At 38.5% G+C, this 20,657-nt stretch overlaps 1 protein-coding gene across 4 annotated transcripts in view; it reads left to right on the top strand.

Moving 5' to 3' along the window:
- Nucleotides 1-19,833, top strand: part of MTA3 (metastasis associated 1 family member 3) — a 141,654-nt gene extending 121,821 nt beyond the window's left edge. For 2 of the 4 annotated variants that reach the window (XM_064708996.1, XM_064708995.1), the window contains exon 19: nucleotides 15,487-17,950. In XM_064708996.1, the coding sequence (XP_064565066.1) occupies nucleotides 15,487-15,622 (136 nt within the window). In that variant the 3' untranslated portion in view covers nucleotides 15,623-17,950. Of the gene's footprint in view, nucleotides 1-3,077; nucleotides 3,106-15,486 lie in introns of all 4 variants that reach the window. The other 2 variants (XM_064708993.1, XM_064708997.1) reach the window with 2 other exon arrangements.
- The last annotated feature ends 824 nt before the right edge of the window (nucleotides 19,834-20,657 follow it).

Raw genomic sequence — 20,657 nt, 5'->3', positions numbered from 1 at the left:
TGTTCCTCGTCTTTCACAGAGGTTTTCCATTTTTCCTTTTTTTTTTTGGCACTTTCCTGTCCTCATACCATCTCCATTGACTCCTTCCCTCGCATGTGTCTCCTTTCTAATTCGTTCCTTTGATTCCTTTCACCTTTACTCAGAGATTATTTAGATCTGGGGTAGCTTGTTCTCCTCTGGGCTCTGCAAGTCTCCAGCCTTCAGAGCTCCAAGTGGAAAGCCCTGCCTGGTTCTGCTGCTAGGAATGCCCCAATGTCCAAGAGAACAATTAAATGCTCTGTTCTTTGAGGGCAGCTGGAGACAGACAGCAGTCCCTGCCAGGCAGCCTGTCCTGTGATAGGAGATCACAGCTCAGCACTGCCAGGACAAAGTTGAAAAGCCAAGTTGGATGCAATATAATTGCAATGGGAAGAGATGACCAGGGAAGAGATGTTTGAAAAAGCAGCACAAAATTTACCCAGTCCTGACACAGAATGAAAAAGAAACCCCACAGAAAAAGCAACAAATAAGAATAAGCTGCCAGGGAGCAGCCATTAGGTTCAGAACATGTTCTGAACACTCTGGTCAGAAATATTCTCGCCATCTAAGGTCACCACTGCTTCTTTAGGGAACTTTTTTGTGCTCCATCAGGATCCAGTCCGTTTTATCATGTGAATTTGTTCATTAAAAATACATATGAGAGAGACACATGCTAATTACAGAAAAAGGAAAAATATTTTTCAGTGTAATTGAAGTCTGCAAAAAGAAAAAATTTATTAGTATCGGTTGCAACAGTCCACAACAATTTTCATTTCTCTGTCCTAAAATATTTTTTTGGTCTAGTGAATTAATGCTTAAGATGCACATTTCCATAAAATATCAAGCAGGGAGTCTAGAGGGTAAATTTTCACAGAAATTTAGCTTAAAAGCCAATAATAGACTGTTGATATTTGTGGAGGAAAAAAAAAAGAATAATAATATTGCTCCTAGACTAAAACAGGCGGTACCAGTCTATTTCATGCTAATCAAACCCAAGATGCACATGAGAATTCTCAATTTTATTATTTTTCAATAGATAAGGTAAATACCTATTGTTATCTGTAAATATTATTAATGTTATACCATCATTATCTATAAATATCTATATAAGGTAAATATCTATTATATATTTATATCTATTTATTTATCTATTTATAAATATCTATTTATTAAATATTTATTTATCACTCAATTTCAGAAGAGATATTATTAATATTAATTTTAATAATCACCCTTTCCTCTCTGAATTTAAGCAGCAGTATTATTTCTGTATAGTTCTTTTGTATCTAACTGCTCAAATATTTGAGATATTTGTAGCAATGGATGTGAAATATTAAGAGCAGTGAAAATAACTATGGGAATTATATATAATCTAAGCTTTCCATGGTAACCCTTGGAGTTACCCTAGAATTTTAGGGCAGTGCCCCTCTCTCTACACTCAGGCCACAGTTCAAAAATGCCTGCAAATATTCTTAAAAATTAATGTGAGCTTGTGTATCATGGAAACACAAGGACTGGAGTTTACATCTGAAGCTGAACATATTTTTGGTGCTAATCTGCCCCTCTGAGTAGGACAGGAATGTGTTTTATGTCAGCTGTAATGTACATCCTCATACATTCCAGCTTTGATTTTAAGCTGTAGCTATTTGAAAGCCATTTCCTTCCCTACTGGTTATCAGTTTCTTCACATCTGGGAAGAAAATGCAGCAGAATTCCCATTTATGTTTCCCTCCTTCCCACCCCGATGCCCCTGCAGAGCTGGCTGCACACTAACACGGTGCTGAGCCCCAGTCCTTGCAGCCCACGGCCACTCTGGGGGACAGACAGGGTTTTTCCATCTGTCTGCATGTTAGAGCCTTGAAGGGATCACCCTCATGAGTTTTGTCATGTCTGTATGTGGATGTCCTTCTGAATACTGTCAGCGTGCTCAGTGAATTTTGCCAAAGAATACAGATGTCCCCAGTTCTGCTGTTTCATCTCTGGTGACAACCTGCTCTCTTCATTCCACACCCTCCCTGATGCCTGTGTGAGACCAGCTCCCATGGGATTTCCCTGCCCCTGATCAGACAGGCTCATAGCAGGGATTAATCAGGCAGAAAACTACATGGCAGTTTGAGAACACTTACCTTTTGATATTACATGGTAATTTTATTGACCTTTACTGTATTTAATATTTTTATATTTTTCTTTATTTGTGTTGTATCCTTTTCAAATGAAAAAGAAATTCCTATTCCCTACTGTAAAATAACTTGCTCAAGATTTCATTCTGAAGTGCAAATCTGTTTTCACTATTCATTGAAAAAGTCACTCTTTAAAGAGCCTCCTGTTTATCACTGCTCACCAGAAGAGTACCCTTACTTTTTTTTAAATATCCTTAGATAGTTTCTGGGATTCTCCTAGCACTAGGTGCATGCTTTAGGATAAGCCACAAGTCTCCTAATTATATAGCATTTTATTCATTTCTTTGTACTAAATCAGCTTTGCTATAAGGAATTTTTTTGGGTGATGTGGATTCTATTGTAGGCCCAATAGAGGTCAACAGAGAAAATTACCATATGGTGAGGAACTAAATTCTTTATACAGAATTGCTGTTCTGGGAGTTAATAATTGGAAAAATTGATCGTTTTGGTCTTCAGAACCTTAGTAAATTGTAATATATTGGCTTATTATATCTTGAGTTATATATGATATAAACATAACCTTTGAGTCAAATTAATAATATTACTGTTGAACCATTCAATGTCAAGGGGAGTATATCTGTTGATGAAAACTTTTCTCACCAATGCTAGGTATGCAGTGTGCCTCTATTTCCTATACACAGGCTTTGTCTCTAACAGAGTGCATGTGCATGCCAGTGATCACACTTGTGTAGGGACAGATAAAACACTGGCTGGTAAATGAATTAATTTTTTTTCAGCATTTGCATTATAAGAAATGTGTGGAAATGTTTGGCTGCCTGCGCTATAGCAGCGGATTCTATGTGCTTTCCCTTCATGGGCCAAAAAGCATATTTGCATATAGATCTGCAGTTGAATGACTCAATGCTTGTTTCCTTTCAGTGCTGAAGCAGTTAGAAACCTTCTCACGGTAAGTGCAACTCCATTGGGAATGAGTTAACTGCAACTGCTAAAATTAGAACCTGATCTTTAGCTGGTACCAGCAGACATGGCTTCCTTTTTTTGCTGATAAAATGATTTGAGAGGCATCCCTGTGGCAGCATTATAGAGGCAATTTTCTTATCCCTCACTTCATGTTCTGTCTCCAAAAGGCAAAATCTTCCATTGATTTGTTGAGGTGCTGTGTAAGGATATCACAACTGCTGTGATAATTACCTGGTACCACTCATTTTTATTTATGCATGTCTCATAGCACACACAAAAAAAGCTTAAAATCTAAAGATGCATGTGGAGAAAGAAGAGAATGTGAGGCTGACAACCAGCTTCTGCAGAATGCTGAGTCTTGCTGTGCTGTCAGTGGTCTGCTTCTCATGCAGAAATGGGGGAGAGCCACGCTGGTGCCCATCACCCTTCGTGCTCCTGCACGTGCTGCTGGCCCTCTCTGCAGTGCAGCTTTGTCCGTGGAAAACCCACCCTGTATCTGGAAACACAAACACAAATCTGAAAGCCTGCTGGAACCAAAGCCCGAGTTAAGAGTTGTGGGGGACCTGCCCCTGCCCCCTCTCTCTCCCACATATGTTTTAATCCAGTCTTAGTCAAGGCCATGCACAGTGCTTGAGTTGCAGCTCGTTGCCAGGAGAAAAGGGAAAACTGGAGGAGTAAGGCTTTGGTGCCTGGGCTCTGATACACACTGCAGAGCTGCAGGTCTACATCTGAGCCAGAGTTCAGTGATAACTGTTCTGCTCCTTCTTCCTCTTCACACGTGCAATTCCTATCACACAAATGTCCACGGGTATGTTTACTCTTTCCTTTACAGTTGGCCCCAACTGTGCAAAAAAAATTGTGTGCCAAAACAAAAAAAAGGTATTTTTGGCCTTTGATTTTGTAAAGATGAGGCACTTTGATTTGATCCTGGTTTTGAACTGCCCCACACTTGGATATTGGGCATAGTGTATTTTCATTTCTTACCTGCATGGCACCATGGCCTTTAGACCCCAGTCCTGTAACCAGCTGCGGGAAGATGCCTGGCTGCACTTGGAGCATCAGCTGCAAGCCTGACAGTGGGATGCACTAGCTCTCTAACAAAAAGCCATATCAGCCTCCAAGGATGTAATTTTCCATCTCCTTTACTTCTGTTGTATTATATAGTTGTCATGCATCTTGAAAAGCAGGGATTACAGAATATATCCCTTAGAATTCAATTTAATCCTTGCTGATAGGATTGCAAATATCTTATTGATTGACCACATCTGAGTCCAGGTGAACTGACAGCTCTCTCCAGTCTGTGACAATACTGGGTGTGAAGAATTTGGGGAGGAATTGTCCTTGCTACAGCTTAGGAGCCATCCTACTTGGTTAACTTCCATTCAAAGCTGTTATATGCTCATGAGAGAGCATAATTGTTTCTATGAGTTGTTATTTTGATCTTATTTTGTGTAGTCTATTCATGAATGCTGTGCACTGTTCGCATCTTATAAGCCATACTTTTCTGAGCCCCAGCTGAAGTACTGTGGTATGGAATCACAAGCAGCAGTATAGAAACTAGATCATAATCTCTTACCATTCATTTCTCATTGAGCAGCTTTCACAGATCTAAAGACATTTTTTCTTTCAGTATTTGCCTACATGATTTGTTCCTGTTGGATCCTTCATAGTACCTACTAAATCACAGTAGCACTAGTGTGATAATGCAAATGTTTGTTTTTAAAAGCAGGTTCATTCCATGGAACTAAAACAACTCATTTGAAGAATGTGAATATTTTTTTAACTTAGGGAATCATGGCTATATACCAGGAAAACATGTTCACAAAAACCCCTCAGAGCTCAGTGTAAATTGTGCTGCCGGATAGAGCTGGGAGATTTGAAAACCACAGACTGTTATGGCGTTTGCTTTATTAGTCTTCAGAGCAAATGGAATACAATCCAATTCTGGTTTGGAGCTGTGGATTATTTTTCTCACCGTTGAAATGGAGTTTCAGTGGCACTGCAGTAAGCTGCTTGCCCTGTTTAAAGCCATATGACAGTGGAAGGATGTTGCAGTGTTGGGAGCGCTTGCCTAGGACCTGGAAAACCATGATCCATTTCCCTGCTTCCTTACAGACCTCCCATGACATGTCAGTCAGGTCTTTTAAGTCTGTATCTCCAAGCATTTATATACCTAACTCCTCAGACAAAATTAAGAAGGTGCTTAAGTGCTTGCTAGAAGATTTGGAGGCAAAGAACAGGTAACACCTGTTCTGAAGAATCAGAAGAAGCCTCCTCGTTCTTCCAGAGCACTGCTCCACATGGAGCAGGTCAGAAGCCTTAGAGGGGATCTTCTTTCAAAGAAAACTCTTTACCTTTATTGGTAATGAAGTCTCATGGAAATGCCACCCACAGGAATCCAAAAGCTGTTGACTGAAACTGGATGATTTGTTAGTTTCAGAGCTGTCTGCACTGATTAGCAGGTGAAAATTAATTAGCACAGAGCTTTGGTGATGACCGCAGGGAGGCTGAGGCTAGGAACAGATGGCTATAAATGACCTAGTTACTGCTGCCTGGAAAGTCACACCTTTGGCTCTTGTGAAATGATCCTGCCCTGTTGTGAGCAGAAATTCAAATATGCTGCCTCTCCAGGGGAACTTGGATACCAAAGTTTGCTTTGTAATTGCATCTTAGGTCAGAGCTTGAATGTGGCTAATTCACATGGCTCAGCTAAAAAACAAAGGCACGTTTAGAGGGTCACTCAGCCACTAATCTTCTCCATTGCCACTGAAAAATGTTCTCTCACATTCATACAGTAGGTGCAGAAATAACCAGAAAATTTTATATTTGAGAAGGGAAATACAATTTCCAAAATAAGCCCTTTTGTAAAATTTTGTTGTCTTGGGAAACTTGGGAGGGAAACAAAACCTCAACAATTTATATGAAATACAGGGACAATAAATGCATTAAGGATTGCCTTAAACATAGATGTTGCTGGAGAAGCTCCTATAAAAGCACTTGACTTTTCCAAAACCCTTGTTTTCTTTGGTGGACCTTCCAGACCCAATTCAGCAACGCCCTTAAATCCAATCCTGAGCTCAGTCCATCAGCTAGAGTACATCACGTAGTCCCCAATACACCCTATATGTCTGAGGTTAGATTGGGATATCATGCATCTTTAACCTGTTCTTTTAACCTGATTTCTTATGGTTCTTGACAAATTCAGGGTTCCCTGCAGTATGGTTGGCAAGGTTTCAAAAGGTTTTTTTTTCAGAAGCTGTTTTTTGTGTTTGCACAGAGGATTTGATGTAGCTGAACCCAATCCTCTTTATCGAACGTTTTAACTGAAAGTCTTCGAGCTTAGCTTTTTGTTAGCTTGCTGCTTAGCTTTTTCCTAAATCCACAGACCCAGTGGGAATGTGTCATCTTGTAATATTTGGCTGCCTTCTATTGTGGGAGTTAAAACCAATTTGGTTTTGAACAAGAAGAAATTTTTCTATAAATAAGCATCTTTGTATGGGAAGCCAATTTCTCTAGCAAAGCTCTGGGAAACAAAGCAAAATAAAAATGCAAACTTGTTAGACCAACATGCTTAATATCAAAGTAGAGATAACATTAGTTATACAATTGTTACCTATAGTGAGGCTAGAGTAACATCAGCTTAGGGCTAAAATTAGTCCACTCTCACCATTTCTATGCATAAACCCTGTTAGTTTCTCACATTAGATCTTAGATATTGATGATTGTAATCCTCAAATACTGTTCAATATCACTGTTCAGATATATTTTTCACTTTTTATGATTCCAGTGCTATGTGAACAATAACTCATAGAAGCTGGACACAGAGTTAAGAATTATTTCATCTAAAGGCAGAGAAATACACAGCAATAATATATGTCTATGTAGGGAAATCATGTAAGTCCTGTGGTGAACACATTGTTGCTAAAGTTAAATAGCAAAAAAGGTTATAAAATTGTACTGTGGTATGTTCAAAAATATGGTGTCAGTGATCCTCAGAACTGCCCACTAAATTAAATTTCTAAGTTGTCCTTTATCAGAGTCTATATTTCAAATTACAGATAGAGGATTTACTTCTGAATTAGTCCATATTTCATTGTATCTATTTAATCATTCATTCTCAATACTTTCCCTGACAGTTTGGGTTTTTTTTAAACTCATGACCCTCTGGCATAAATGTAGGTAAGGCTGTGGAAAAACAAGCATTAGTTGGTCTCTTTTTGCGAAAAAAGCTTGCATAAGTAACTACACAGGCATTTTAAATATAAAATACCATGGAGAACATATTGACTGTGACTGTGAAAGTCAATCACGGAGATAACTAACAGCTCTTGTCAAACATCTAAGGAGATTTGACTGTCTGTTTTTGTAACTTGTGCTATGAGTAGAGGCTAAAACATTTACTTGACAAAATACTATTCAAGTGTTTTTCTTGTAAAGAAAATACAGATCCAAACTTTAAAATTCCGAGGTTGCCTCTTGTTGTGAGACACCAGACAGTAATTTAATTCAGCCTTTCTCTAGCTCCACCATTTTGTAAGCTTGAGTGATATTGGATACCCTTTAGGATGCTGTGCAGGTTTTAAATAGCCAATCCAACAAGAACTATGAGATACTGATGTGAAAACTGCTGGCCATAAATGTGGAGAGCAGGACGAATGGCAGAAAATGAACTTGAATAGACCTTTGGTGGCACAAAAATTTTTAAAAACTTTAAAAACTCTTCAGCCTTTGACATGAAAATGACCTTAGAGGTCAGCATCAAATCATTCTGTGGCAAAGCTTTCCTCTGTCGACGCCACATTACAGATTTCTAATCCATGTTTTGCACTGGATCTCCTGTGTGTAGAGAAATGCTGATTATGCAAGAGGTTGATGGTGTGAAGAAATGCCCCAGGGGATGGGCCTGTGAGGGAAATTTGGCTCTCCAACTGTTTCTGGTAAGACTGAATAATTTTTATTTTTCAGCCCTTCCTTAATAGCAACTATCCAGGATGCCAAGAACCTCCTCCAAATATACCCTATTGGTACATATGTTATTCCAGGAAAAGTGTATGCATAATTGATAAAATGGAAACATATTGTCAATCTTTTTGAGCCTCAGGTAATATTATAAGCTGTAATATTGTAAATCACAGTGTGCTCTAATACTGTAAATCACAGTGTTCAGGCCAAAAACTTCATTGAATAAGCAAGGTTAGAAAAGAAAGACAGAAAAAGACTAATAATATTGTAGAAGTATAGCATCTTTTTTTTTCCTATGAAAAATATAATAGGGAGTTTTCTGTTATCTTGTACTTAAATAAGCATATTTACTTGACACAATATTTTTGCAAGTTTTCCATGCAGTATTTAATGTTGCTGGGGAAATGGCACTTAATTTTTGTAGCTCAAGGCCAGAAACAGAAGTTGTATGTTCTGTACGTTTTTGTCATCTTAGAGTCTGGGATAATGCTGGAATTGTGAGTTAATATGCAAGGTGTTCAGGGAGTAGTTGAGAACAACATTGTGCTCCACTGTTAGCTAGCTTGCTCTGGTGCACCTTCTCTTTAGGTTCTTGCTTGTCTCAGGAAAAAATTATATGTGCCAGGTGGGTAAATTTTTCATCTCATAGCAGGTGATGTTTAATCAATATACAGAATGACCACCCTGCTGCAGAATAAATAGCTGATTTTGAAAATTCCTCTTGGTAGAGTAGGAATTCATCTTCACCCTGCTGATATAGTTAGGAAAAATAAAGCATTTGCCTTGAAATCTGCTGGTGTTTGTGCCTGTGAGCTGTGGAAGGATTTCTGGCTCCCTGAGTGTATTGACACATCTGCAGTGATCTGTGTGTCCTTCCCAGGGAGGAGAGGTTAAGCAACTCTTTATTGGATAAAGCAGGCTTCCTGCCTTGCAGGCTCTGCAGGGTAAGGTAACTAAGGGGAGGCTAATGAATTTCAGATAAAGTGCAGAGCAGCTGTCCTGTAGCTCAGCTTACAAGTCTGTTGTAGCCTGAGCCATTGTTTTGTTTGAAGGAGTATCAATAATTTACTTTTTTACCCATTCCATCAAGCTTCCTTTGCTAGGACTTAGCAGTTCTATTGCACTCTACAAAGTTGGGTACTGGTGAAATGCCATGAACTGAAAGAGAGGCTTTTCTCCCTTCCTTGAGGGAAGGACTGTTTGAGGAACACAGCCCTGTGCGTGGCTCTGCCGTCATCACTGCTGTGTGTGAGATGCTGTCCCTGCTGAGCTTTGTGAGCTCAAAACACAGGGCAAGTCCATGATTGCTCTGTGGTGTCTATCATTCCTACCCACTAGATCATGGAGTTTTCTAACTCTTTCTACTCCTGGTAGGGCCTCTGTGCTTCTGGCTTCTGTGAGAAGTCAGCCTTGCACCCAAACTGGTGTGTTACCTTTGTAGTCTCAGCAGTAGGTAACCTTAGCCTCCTGCTGCTAAATACCAAGCTCACAGATGAGCTGTGAGGACAATCTCACTGCTGATTGTTGGGATGGAGATTTATTCATCATGCCATGACCAGTGTATGACAGCATCTCTTCATAATGTTTATTACGGGTTAGCAGTTTTTTTCAGTTCCAATGTTTAACTGAAAAATGAATAGTGGTGCTGAGAGTAGGACTTCGTTTCTTTAATTCCTTCTCTACCAAACCACTTTAGAATGAAATGTTTTCAGGGGAAATGAAAATATGGAAAAATCTATTGAACTAGTTGATTATACCAAAAGTCATGACAGTTGTTTGCAATTAAACTATATAGAAATAATTTCCACAGTAGATATTTCAATAGTAGATCAACCTGTTGTTCTAGGCACTCTAGAAATGCACATAAAGAGATGGTTTCTGCTCCAAGATGATTTTGATTGAAATCAACAGTGGGTAGAAAGAGACAGAGGTGGTTTTTGCCATAGAGTAGGTCAGGCATGGTACAGTCATAGAAATCTGTGCTTTAAACCCATGATGTGGGATTTTTCCTCCCAATAAAGAAAATGCTTTAACCCCATTATTAATGGTCTTCTCTATATACATAGTAGCTATAAGCTCTTGCTTTGAAACACAAAACATGGGAGAACCTCTCAAGATGATGCAGTACTTGAAAAAATACATTATCTTAAGCTGCTTAGAAAGATCTGATGCTGTAATTAGCAACTTACGTGTCTAAAAGTTATTGTTCATAGAGAACAGTGTTCTGTTGCTCCATAAATATTGATAAAATATTGGAAGATAAACACTAGCAAAGGAAAACATTTCCTTGCTAGGAGGAGAAAAATAAGATAAGTTCTTAAAACATTTAAATAATGTTGGCGTGTCTACAGCAGCACCTCTTTAATCTCATAAAGGTTATATCACTCTATCTGCCATCTGCATGGGTTTTATAATGCAGCTATGTGGCTCATGGCAACAGCCTTCCAATAGTCCCATGCTTATTAAAGTCTTCCCTTTTGTTTTTATAAATAACCAGTTCCTAAAGCCCTTATTTTTAAAAGGTGTATCAGTGTCAACACACTTCTGCCTTCCAAAACTATTTTTAACTTGTTTCTGTCATGTTGAGGTTCGATTAAAATTTTAAGGCAATATGGGAAAGCTTCATCCTGAATGTGTTGAGGGGGAAAACAAAATCTAAAGCAGCAAGCCAAAGAGTTAAATGAAATACTTCTCATTTGCACACAGGTAGAAAAGTAGGAAGTGCTGTGAGTCCTTCAGTCAGTAACATGTCAGGTTTCTAAGGATCTGTGCCTACAGCTTTGTCCCAGTTAAATTCTCTTTCAGCAGGCAGCACTGCACACATTTTGGCATTTCACTATGTTCAAAACCTGTTGAAATTAATAAAAAGCCTATCAGCTTTCTAGGATAGTACCCCCTCCTGTAATTTAATTCCCTAAATAGTTAAAATATACCTCTGGATAAAAGAAGCCCTCAGAGAAATAAATGATTATTTAATCTAATAACCACCAAGGAATTATGGTTATTCTTTTAAATAGTTGTTTTTTCTAAGTGGCCTTGAATTTGCACCGAAAATATTTACTGTACAAAATTCATATTGCCCTGAAGTAGCAGCAACTTCACAAACATTTCTCTAGAATACGTTTTCTTCCTTGTTTTCTTTCTGAATGGCTCTGTGGTTAGACTGATTGCAAGTTTCACACATAAATTGTGCCAGAACACAAAATTCTGCCAGTGTTGGCAGTATTTATGCATCTAGCACATTTATGTTGCTGTTTACACTTGGAAAGTTGTAGCAGAATACTTCACCCCAATGGAGAGATTATATGGAATTTCAACTATGATTGTGCAGGAAATCAGCTTTCTTATGCCTGCTGCTGACCTGGGGGTGTTCCTTGTGCTACCAGCAATTGGACAACAATACATTTCCACAGCACCAGTCCTTATGTATGAGGATGTTCCTCAAATGGCATCAGTTTAAGAAAGACTCAGGCAAAAATATTGAACTAATTTAGGGAGAGTGAGGAAAACAAAACTGTGTCCTTGAGTTTCAGACTCTGTAGCCAGGTTTGTATTAGGCAATAGTGTATTTTTAATGGAAACAGAGCACCAAAAGCAATTCTGGACCTTGATATTTAAGGAGAGTTATGGGCATCTCACAAGTGCATGTATGTTGAAGGCAATTCCTCTTCCTAGGAAAAGGTTTCTTTCAAAACAAGAAAGAGGTTTCTTTCAAAACAAGGTTTGTCATCTGCTGAAATATCAGCAGGCATTTGCATGCAATTAATTTCTTTCACTGTGTAACTTCTTGCATAACTTGTATTTATTTAATATTGCTTCTTAAGTCCTGTTGGTACAGTTGATAAGACCAAAGTCAGTGCAGTCATTACAACTCTGAGTCCAATGCAGAGGAGGCAACATGGATGCACAACAGTTTATATATAGCACACAGTAACAGTCTGTATCAACAAACTTAAAGCAGGCAATGCTTTCCAGTCCTACCAGAAAAGGCTTGAAAACACAGCCTTGACTAATGCCAGTTGGAGGCCTCTCTTTATTTGACTCAGGTTTAAAAATTGATGCTGTTGTAGTGTGTGGCAGAATTAGAGAAGGGGACTTTGAGTCAGCTTTTGCAAATGTGAAATTTTGCTCCCAGTTATCCTATTCCTGAGAAATCTGGACAGAATAGATTATATAGGATTGTGCTTCACTTCAGCAGATGGTGAGTTACATGGAACACGCTTGGATCCTGAGAAAGGGTTGGTTAATTATAATGACTCTCCCAATTAAATTTAAGCATGGCATAAATGCCCTGTACAGCCTAACTATTATTTCTACCCCTGAGGTTCCAGTCTGTGTGTGAAACTTGAACAGAGTCATTAGGTTTTCATCTAGACCTCTAGTAAGACTTATGTACATTTCCATATTTCCCTGACTATGTGCCAAGGGTTTTGTGTATCTTTATCTGCAGTTACTATATGAAGTGTCATGCAGACATAAAAAATGTGTATTATTTCTACATTACACCAGTGCATCACATTTTACCTCAAAATGAGCACAGTGGGCTTCACATACTGATTCCCTATTAAATATTTAGCTCATTCTCATACCTTTGGTCTCAAGAAGACTGGAAATTCAAAGCAAATGCTTTAAAACACTTTTGAATTAACATTTCAAGCCTGTAATGCATTATGCTTCAAGAACTAGTACAAAAGTCAAAGAAAAAAAAAAGGGGGAAATGGCAATTAATCTATCCTAACAACTGCAAAGGATGTTACCAACGATACAGATATTAAAGCCATTTATTGCCATTGCCAGATAAAAGCTTGATGTAATTAAAACATATGGCTGGTATTAACTGAAAGAGGGACAGGAAATTGAGCATTAAAATTGACTCTGCCCTTAGTTCAGTGTCTCTTTGAGGGAGGGCAATGTGCTGTGAGTGAAAGGGTGTCAACAATTTTATCTTTGAATATCCTGTCTTTTGTCAGCTATTATTGCAACCTGCATGTTCAAGTGTTAAAAAGACTCTGAAGAATTATGAAACCTGATGAATGTGTCTCAAAAGGCTAGACTGTATTTAGATACTAAATTCTTCTATAATTTTTGCAGTAAAAAGAACAGTTTTGGCTTTTAAAAAATGATTGTTTAAATATAACATGTAATGCAGTCAGTGGAAATTTCCATTCTTCCATTTTTATTTCTGAAAGGCTGTATCCCAGAAAGATAATTTCTGGAAGCATTTTCACAATTCTGTTTAAGTAGAAGTGCTGGATTGCCTTTTAAGAGTGCCTAGCAGATTAGTTTTTTTCTGACAGTATATAGAGCTTGTTTCTTTTATACTCAGTGAGAAGTTTACTCTGTTTGTGGCTTGCTTGATCTAATAATGTAATGACCTTTTAGTTCTGCCTTTCTTTGTGTTGGTTTTGAACTAGTGGTTAATGGGAATACCTGAATACCTGTATCTTTTACTTTACAATTAGTCATTATTTTGTATGGACAGTAATCTCAAATCCTTTACTGTCCTTACATGTAGTGTCAGCTGCAAATTACTTTCATAAGCAGGAACCTCTAGGCAGTTTATAAAGTTGCCGTATTAAAAATTCAGTAGGGTAAGCAATGATCTGATATTACTTCAACCTTGCACTTCTCAAATGATTAATGACCACATTCTGTAAACAAAGATAAAGTTTTGCAAACAAATACTTCTGTAAGGTTTTGTGGAGATGGTCCCCCTTAGTGATCGGTGTGGGTGATAGCTATTGTCTATTCACATGAATTCATAAAGCCTGGCTATCTCATTATTTTAGATAGACACATTTCTGCCAGTCTAAGATTACATTTCTATGCTTTTACCATTCTGGAACATATGCAGTATCTTTGCAATCAATTAAATATCTTTTTTTGCCTAATTTAAGATGACCATATAAAGCAAATACTCAAGCAATACATTTTTTTTCCTCAGTGGCATTGGGTGAAAAGCTGAAACCAAACTTTCTGGTGATTCCTCTTCTTTTCTTCTGTTTTGCTTATTGCTGAATGGTGCTAAAGCCTAATTTGGTATTCCAGGACATGAAGATATCCTTCTTTCAAAATGGAATACATCTCTGAACCTTTAAAATATATTAACCAAAACAGATGTATTTTTCAGGCTCCCTTTAACTTCTAATAGCAGTGTATATTCTTCTGCTTTTTACATGTTTGGTTTTTTTCTCCCTTATGTTCTCTTCTGTGGCCCAGTTAACATGGAAGCTCACATCCCTGGGGACCACTCAACCTGTAACTAACTAGTAACAAACTAATGTTTGAAATTTAATATACCAATTGCTATTTTAGAATTCAATAGAATTTATTTACAGCTGATCATGTATTTTCAATGTCATGTGCCACCATTTTTCAGTTTCAGAGGTAACAGCCCACTTAGATGAAAGGGAAAAACCACTCCTTGATTTACCATCTCAGAACTTGATACAGGTAGGCACCTCATCACCCTGTAGTTTGTAGGTCACATTTTCAAGTCAAAAAGTTTGAATTAGAAAGCCTGGTCTCATTAAGTATTAGAGGCCTCAGTTTTCTTTAATTCATTTCCATAAGCTCAAAGTAACTATAATTTGTAAAACTACCGAAACAAAGGCTGGGATTCTTCAGTAAATTCAGAAAATAGGTCATTTTCCAGCAGCATCTAATGTTCAGGTCTCTGCCAATGAAGATGGTTCTTGGCATACTCTGTGTGTACCTTTTCTGATACCATACTCTGGATACCCTCAGCATTGTGGTTATTGACTTATACTAGTAAAGAGACAGAGCAGTTGAAACATAGCAAGTATTTATTACTCAAAAGTAACTATCCTTGGATATTTAGGACTACAATACAAACAACATGGCTACCTGGAGTTAATATGTTTCATTTATCAGCTGAAAGTCAAAGGTGAAAATGAATTTACTGCACTTGAATGGCCCTAGTAAAAATGCCCAGAGCTCTGGGTCATGTGTTATCTGTGGAAGTGGTACAGTGTAAATAACAACAATTGCTCCCACTTTTACAGAGGCAGCACGTTCATTGGGTGCTAACATGGTCCTTTCTTCTGTGGTCCTTCATTCCACTACCGATATCACATGTGAGGGTTCACTACCTGGGCATTTTGGCCCAAGATTTCATTTAATCAAATATTATTATTCAAGTATTATCTAACACCAATTCACTTTTCGATGAACCATTATCAGACAACTCTGAATCATCAGTTGCTGGACAGGGCTGACTCTTGTTGACTGCAAGTCTCTTTTCCACAAACTAGCCTCCCTGCTCTGGTAAGAGTATTTGTTATGTTTGTTATTGGCTCTTGTGCAGTCTTCTGTTAAAGACTGAGATTTATCTCTTCTGTTGTCTCTCTCTTCCTCCCCTCCTTTCCTCCTTCCCTCCTTACAGAAAAATCCGTAAGAAGTTCACCAGGTCACAGCTGAAAAGAGCTTCCAGAACACCTTGTTCTCCGATCATTGCAAAGACAAAATCTCTCATGAACAATAGGCAGGCCCCAACAGAGCCAGGACCCATCATACACTGAAGATATAACAGCATCAGCACCATAATAATGTCAAAATCATGTCTAATTGTGAATCCAGACGTAACAGGACTTCCCACATCTCTGTGACAGAAACATTGCGTGGACATATTGTGGCCGGGTTCTGTGTTCTGGGCAGGATCCAACAGCAGCCCTTGTTTTCCCTCATCTCTGCCAGGGCTACTTCTGGTTCACTGTACAGGCCTATCCTGGATTCCCTCTGTTCCCAGACAACGGTGTTGGCTGGTCAGGGAGGGGCTGTTTGCACTGGTCCCACTGAATGGATGCAGAGTCCACCCATCACATTTGTCTATGCCTTCTTGAGGCTCAACAAAACATATGCAGCTTTCAAAATCATTACAGTGTCTTTAAAATGGGATTTAGCCTTGTGGTGTTGCATTTTCAAACAGAACTGCAAACTTGGAGTGTTCTTATTTTTCAGTATTGGCTTGAGTCACCTTGGGTTTGATTTTCTATACTGAATGTCCACAAGGACAAGGTATTGTTCAGCAGTTCTGAAACTTAGACTGAATTAGGAAATGTCCATCATTAGTGTCCAATTTTGAAAATGTTGGCCATATTAGCTGTGTTTAAATCCTGGAAAGTATTATGTGTGACAGTAAATATCCAGCCAGACTAGGTGCATGTGTAGGAACTGGTCCCATTGTCTCTGTATTTGAAAACATCTGCCTAATTCTTTGGATATTTTTTTGCATTTCTTGAAGCCTATTCTGAATAGTGAAAACCAGCAGAACACCATTCCCAGAAGACATGAAGAAACAGTTTATTTCCTATTAGTAATGTCTCTCCACAAAATAATTTCTACATTTTTATATGTCTGGATAAAGAGGTCTTGCAGAATGTTTTGAATTCATAAATGTAAGGCTACAGGTGGATACTTACCATGGAGAGATGATGTGCCTTTTGTAACTTCTTGTAGGAAACTGTCAGTCTCCCTGAAGGTGGGAATGGCAACAGAGGCAGGTCTTTTATTTCTACTCAGGTACTTACAGGTGAACAATCTCTGCCCTACTTTGAAATCCAGAGAAATCCAGTGTGGAGCACTGCTGTGTGAACCTAGTTGGGATATATCAATCATCTGAGGCAAGTTGTCCTTCAACAGGATTGGATTCCATATGGCTTTAAAGATGTGGTCAGACACTGAACACATCATAGCAAACTGAGATGAGCTTCAAGACTTTTTTTTTTCTCTCTGTTTACCAGATAGCTCCAACAGCATAGTACAGATGTGAGGTTTTCATCCAGTTGTGGGCATGCACCCAGCTTTGTGGTTAGAAAGACAAGGATGTAAGTGACATCTCACGCTTCTGGGTGATCCCCCAAAAATTATTTTCCCCCATGCATTTTATTTTTTCAGTCTGAAAGAGCATCTGTGATCTCAGCCTAAAACTAGCCATACTCTCCATGTAGGATTTTTTGAGCTCCTAAGACAATTATCCAGATGCTTCCTCAAAGAAGAAAGCACTCTGACCTCTTGAAGGGACTTGCTGATGATTTTCCATAATGATGGATCCAGGTCTTGTCCACTGTCCTTCACCAGCAAGAAAAGGATGGATACAAGGAGAGGTTGGTGACATGGAGTGCTTGCTCCTAGTGCCCTGAACATTTTAGTGAATGTCATTGATTCAGATTCAGTTGGAGAAGACCTGGGATTCATCTACCTACAGTACTTTCCAGTAGCCATTGAAATGTGCAGCTCTAGAAGTCTTCTAGGCACCGGATCTGCATTTTCCTCTAAACAGGAGGGCTTTTTATCAGATAGCTGAATGGAGACAACCTACTCTTATTAGTAAGAATTGCCTTTATTAACTGCAACATATGGAAACACCTTCTGTATAATAGTTTCCTCACCCATTAGAATAAAGAGAACATGATTATTCAGCAATCTGTTTGACTGAAAGTATGAAAAACATGAACATAATGAGCTTTGTCTCCCTCAGACATCACTGAAATCACACACAGCAGACTCATTTTCCAAGTGTTGTTAGCTGTAAGGTGGTAGATTTTTTTACCCTGCCTTATTAAGCCTGTACTCAAATGATTTCTTTTAGTCAGTGTGCTCCAGTGTCTAGACAGTATTTTGTAGAATCTGTGTGTTCCTGCTTTTGACAAAAAGTATTAGTATCTGTAATAGTCTGATGTGGAGTCATTTTTTGTTCTTTCCCTCTGAGGAGAGAGTGACTGGTAACACAGCTCCCTGTCAGCAGTCAGCTGCCTGGTACCATTATCTTTTGCATCAAATAGCCAAGGTAAGGAAGAATCCTTTGCAGCTCCAAGCTGAGGTGCTTCCTCTGGATACACTGGAAATAATCTTCCACCTCTGCCCAGCAGAGCCATTCCCCAGGCTACAACAGCCCAGCCTGGGGGTGGGTAAGTCCTGGAGGAGACTGATGGCTGGAACAACTTCTGCTCTGTCCTTCAGCAGTTCTGCATGCAGCTTCAGGGAGACATCCTCTCTCCTACACTGCCCACAGTGCACAGAGAAACTGCACACCAGGCATTGCACCTTAGCTTTTACCTGCTCTCTCTTCATCTGGCCCTCAAGATGTTCTCCAGAGATGGATGCAGGATTTACCCGTGAATTTTGACTGAGTGTGGATGGAAGATGTGCACAAGTTGTGCTCCTCCTGCTGGGTTTGGGCATAATGATTTAAATTTTTGTAGGAATTGTGAAACTCCTCATCACAATATCATGCAATTCCATGCTTTCGGTTGAGTTAAAATATTTTTCACTGGCTGTGAGCGAAGATGACACATTCCTCTGTAAAGTGAAACAGTATATCCACAACAAATCAGAGCTCTGTACTTCTTTATCAATCTTCCCAAGTTACTTATTTTAAAACCAGCCAACATATATCAGTCATCAACAACGACACTGAGTATAAACATGAACCTTGTAAGCAAGGACAAGAAGTTTGGTACTTGCCATGATATGAGAGAATCAAGGCAGCAACAGCAATGCATTTACAATGTGATTTCTTTTTCTGTTAGCTAAATAAGAAATCCTTCTGAAAATTTGCCTCTCCACTTACAAATATGGGGCTACAAAACCATGTTAAATGCACAATGTCTTTGTGTCCAGAGGCCTCATGGGGAATGTAGGAGGATTTTTTTAATGTTTTAAACGTCTATGTTGCCATTTTCAACTTTATAGCTGCTCTGCTTTCTTGAAGTACTGCGTGTACTCTTTTCAGATTATTTTTTAAAGGCCCCGACTTAGTGGTGGAGTTTTTGATTCTGTAGGATGATAAAGAATGTTTTGAAATACTTGAGATTGCCTGAAATGTGTTGGTCATATGAAAACATCTTTAAAACTGGTATTTTGATTAAAGGCAAATATAGCCTTTGTTTCTGCAGTCCAAGCCTTGCAGCATATTATGAAAAACTGGGAATTGGAAGTAAAATGTAGAACAAACAAGGAGTAGAAATGGTGAAATGGAGCCTGCACTTACATAATGTGCACTTTTTTTAGTAATCTAAAGTAAGATTTATTTTTTTTAATAAATATAATTTCAACAGAGATACTTTCCTAATTATGAAGGCTTAAATAAAATGGAATGGCTGCACAGTAGTTTCTGATATAGTCACAATATAACACGCCACAGCCTTTTGCAGAGAACAATTATAGTCCTTCAGAAATAATATATTACTGGACACAGTGTCTTTATGTATATGTACTGCTATGGTAATGGAATTGTTAGAATCCTTTGGAAATTTCAGCAAAATAATATTCATTTTTCATTTTCTTTTGAAGCTTCTTTATATAAACCTGTGTCTTCATAAGCCAGAGGGGTTGTCAAAAGATCTGAGTTTATATAACTGCATAGTGGATTTTTTTGGAGTAAGTCAGGACTTTTTTATTCAAATGTTGCATGTTGAGGGAGGAAACCTAATTTTGGAATACATGGGTTTTGGATAAGAGTTTTGAGGTTGTACTATATAGTGATCAACAAATTTGCAGAATATGCTCCCGTTGCTCATAAAGATTTAACAGTTGGTATTGAAAAATTGTATTGATTAAATAAAAAAGAGTAAAAATTAAAGAGTTGTCTTTTAAAATTTCTGCTCTTTAGACTAAAAGTGATTTTCTCAATGGAATAGTAAAACTGGGAAGCTCAGTGTTGGGTGTTTGAGAATGTGGAGCACCTTAGAATGAAACAGTACTATTTGATTTGCATTAAAGTGTCTTTGTGTACAAACTCTGTGACTCTTGGCCTTTTTTGCAGGAAACAAAATTTCTACATTGGTGTTTTACAGTAGACTATTGAATAGTCAAAAGAATGAAGATTGGTGAACTACATGAGAGTTTAAAAGACAAGTAGGTAACGAGGGGATGAGGAGAGAAGACAGAAGTTGGGGAAAGTGAGACACGAGGTATTGGTCCTTACTCTGGATCACCAGAAGGCTGCTTAGGATTGAACTGAAATCTAGGCAAGAGGACTCATAGCCCACAAAAGCAATACTAGAAGCTACAGTGCATTGCAGTCTCCAGTGAACTGGCCCATCTAAACTTCTCAGGTTGATATTAGCATCAAAAACTTTGTATCTTCATTTGGTAGCACCTGGAACTGGTGGCTTCTATGTAAATATGGAACATTATCTGAGTCCTTTAATGACATCTAAGCTAATTTCTGCAAATTACTTGGATTTTTTTTTCCAGAGGACAATCATATAAAGGTCTTCTGAACAGAGGTAAGGACTGCTGCTTCACAGGTTTGTTCAAGACAACTGTTTCCATCCCCTAATTCCCCAGTCTGTCCTGGGCATTGCAGGATGCTTAGTCCACAGGCTAAATATTGTTTCAAATGTTTGTTTTAGAATGGATTACCTTTTTCTCCTTCCCTTCCCTCCACCTTCTCCCCCAAAGAGATGCCTGTGTAGATCCAAGTAGAAGAGCTCAAGTTCTTCTGTGGTGTTTGGATTTAATAGGCAAGATGAGTTGTATTTACCAGTCCTTCTGGGTGTGGAGCATTGGTATCAGGGAGGGGATAATCTCTGGAAGCAATCCTTTGCTGGC

Source organism: Zonotrichia leucophrys, chromosome 3, assembly GCF_028769735.1.
Source record: "Zonotrichia leucophrys gambelii isolate GWCS_2022_RI chromosome 3, RI_Zleu_2.0, whole genome shotgun sequence".
NCBI lineage: Eukaryota > Metazoa > Chordata > Aves > Passeriformes > Passerellidae > Zonotrichia > Zonotrichia leucophrys.
This window is presented reverse-complemented; position numbering and strand designations above follow the sequence as displayed.